We start from the raw sequence: 2,609 nt of genomic DNA, 5'->3' as shown, positions 1-2,609 counted from the left end.
GATTTAAAGGAATATAAGAAATATTGAGTCAAAGTGGTTCTTTTGAAGAATATTATTTAGGATTTCTTTTTTAAACTCAAAGATAATCATCTTACTCAGTCATATTGTGAATTCTAAAACTGACATTTCAGAAGTATGAACATTCACAAATTAATTCCCTTCTCCTTGCAATGAACAATTTAACTACACATTTATGAATATAATAAAATACTAGTGGGGTGAAGAGGGGTGGTTTTTTTATGATTGAAACCCAACTACAAGCATGTTTGCAATCATGGTGCTTAAATAAATATATTACTCAAAAATAAACAATAAATAAATAGATGAAAAGATAAATAAAATAAAATACCAGTAGATTTCATTAGGCAGATAAAGTAATAATTCATTTTAAAAGAATATGATGTAGTTGCCACTAGAGTTAGAGATTTGCTTATTCAGGCTATAAATTACATCTTTCAGAAAACAATATCTACAAAGAGAGCAGATCAGTCATTCAACTAGGGAGACCAAATAAGTTTTCCTGCACTGTTCTCAATTTGGTAGCTACTTATTACGAATTGATTTTATAAAATATAACAGTGGACACAACAAATAATCATACCTAGCTCTCCTTGTTAGGAAATTCTAATTGATCTAATTTTCCTCTGTGTTTTCTGTTATATGTACATAGATGACTCTTCCTTGTTTGTATATTAAACGCTGCGATTAAGTGTATGGTTTAACATAACATTGCACCAATCATCTATATTTTCCATTTATTTTCAGAGTCTGCCCATGCAGAAGCTACCTATGCATATTATCTTCATAGTTTGGTATGCATGTTAAATGTGTTATGGTAATTAAACCTAATATCTATTCTAGATTTATATATTTTCATTATAATAAAATCAGTATTGTCCAAAAATATGGTATTGTCAAGACTAACAATTTATCTCTTCATTGATAGAAATTTGTCTCCTTATTTTTGGCATTACTTCATCTGTCTGCTCAACTTAGTATTCCATTGGTTAATATGTCGATTTTATTTCCACAGGCATCAAATAAGAATAATTGAGAAACTTGACTCATAACTAAGAAGCCATGAAAAGGACAAATTTTAGCCACCCAACAGAGTTTATCTTACTGGGCTTCTCTGATCAGCCCCAGCTGGAACTGATTCTTCTGCTAGTCATCTCTATCATATACATGATAACACTGATAGGGAACACAGCCATCATACTGGTTTCACATTTGAACCCCAAACTCCACACACCCATGTATTTCTTCCTCTCCAATCTCTCCTTCCTGGACCTCTGTTTTACGACCAGTATTGTCCCACAGATGCTCTGGAATCTCAAAGGCCCCCAAAAAACCATTACCTACACGGGCTGTGTGATCCAACTTTACATTTCTTTGGGGCTGGGTTCCACAGAGTGTGTCCTCCTCACCATTATGGCCTATGACCGCTTCAATGCCATTTGTCGGCCCCTCCACTATAGTGTCATCATGCACCCAAAATTTCTCAAGCAACTTGCAGCTGTGGCTTGGATCAGTGGGTTTGTGGAATCCACGGTTCAGACCATCCTCGTCTTCCAGTTGCCTCTTTGTGGCCACAACAGAGTGGATGATTTCATGTGTGAGGAACCTGCACTCATTAAAATTGCCTGTGGCAGCACAGCCTTCCTGGAAAATGAACTTGCTGTAGCTAGTGTCTTGTATGTGGTCACACCTCTAGGGCTTATCCTGGTCTCCTATGGCTGCATTGTTAGAAATGTGCTGAAGATAAAGTCAGCTGAGGGCAGGAGAAAAGCTTTTGGGACCTGTGGGTCCCATCTAATTGTTGTTGTCTTGTTCTTTGGAACTACAATTTGTGTCTACATTCAGCCAAAGAGTAAGTACACCCAGAATCACACTAAGTTTCTCACCCTCTTCTATACTGTTGTGACACCCTCCCTGAATCCTCTCATCTACACCTTGAGGAACAAAGAGGTTAAGTCAGCCTTAAAACGGTTGTTAATTAGGGATCACACTTAGGCTGAAATGGAAATAAATTAATGCTTTCACTCAAATTTTCAAGACTTTTAGACATCATCATGGTTTCTCTTCCTTATTCAAAAAATTGCAGGCCGGAGAGATAGCACAGCGGTGTTTGCCTTGCAAGCAGCCAATCCAGGACCAAAGGTGGTTGGTTCAAGTCCCGGTGTCCCATATGGTCCACTGTGCCTGCCAGGAGCTATTTCTGAGCAGACAGCCAGGAGTAACCCCTGAGCACCGCCAGGTGTGGCCCAAAAACCAAAAAAAAAAAAAAATTGCAACTAAATCTAAATAAAAGTTAATTTTTCTTTCAGTGACCTCTGAAGTTATCAATTTTGAAATCTTTTTTTCCTGGAGGTGTGGATGGGGGATAGGGCTCTTTTGTAAAGATCCTACAAATGAATAAATGTTTTATAAATATGTATATATGCAACATATTCAATATTATGAACTTACTATTCTAGTGACAGAGCTGGTACTGTCATAACAAATCCATTTTCTTATTACAGTAGTGACTCTGCTACCTCAATAAGCAAGAACATACATAAGATCATTGAAGAGGTTTGGGTTTATGTGAAGATGGTTACCGGGAAAAC

The 2,609-nt window shown here is 37.0% G+C and overlaps 1 protein-coding gene across 1 annotated transcript; it reads left to right on the top strand.

Moving 5' to 3' along the window:
* Positions 1–1,080: 1,080 nt before the first annotated feature.
* On the top strand, positions 1,081–2,013 carry LOC125996075 (putative olfactory receptor 2B8). Its single transcript, XM_049765034.1, has one exon. The coding sequence runs from the start codon at positions 1,081–1,083 to the stop codon at positions 2,011–2,013; it is 933 nt and encodes a 310-aa protein (XP_049620991.1).
* The last annotated feature ends 596 nt before the right edge of the window (positions 2,014–2,609 follow it).

Source organism: Suncus etruscus, chromosome 18 (assembly GCF_024139225.1).
Source record: "Suncus etruscus isolate mSunEtr1 chromosome 18, mSunEtr1.pri.cur, whole genome shotgun sequence".
NCBI classification, from domain to species: Eukaryota; Metazoa; Chordata; class Mammalia; order Eulipotyphla; family Soricidae; genus Suncus; species Suncus etruscus.
The sequence above is the reverse complement of the archived record's forward strand: the minus strand, read 5'-3'. Positions and strand labels throughout refer to the sequence as shown.

What these genes read in the sequence shown, in the direction of transcription:
- LOC125996075 (XM_049765034.1), top strand. Translation starts at nt 1,081, where the DNA reads ATGAAAAGGACAAATTTTAGCCACCCAACAGAGTTTATCTTACTGGGC.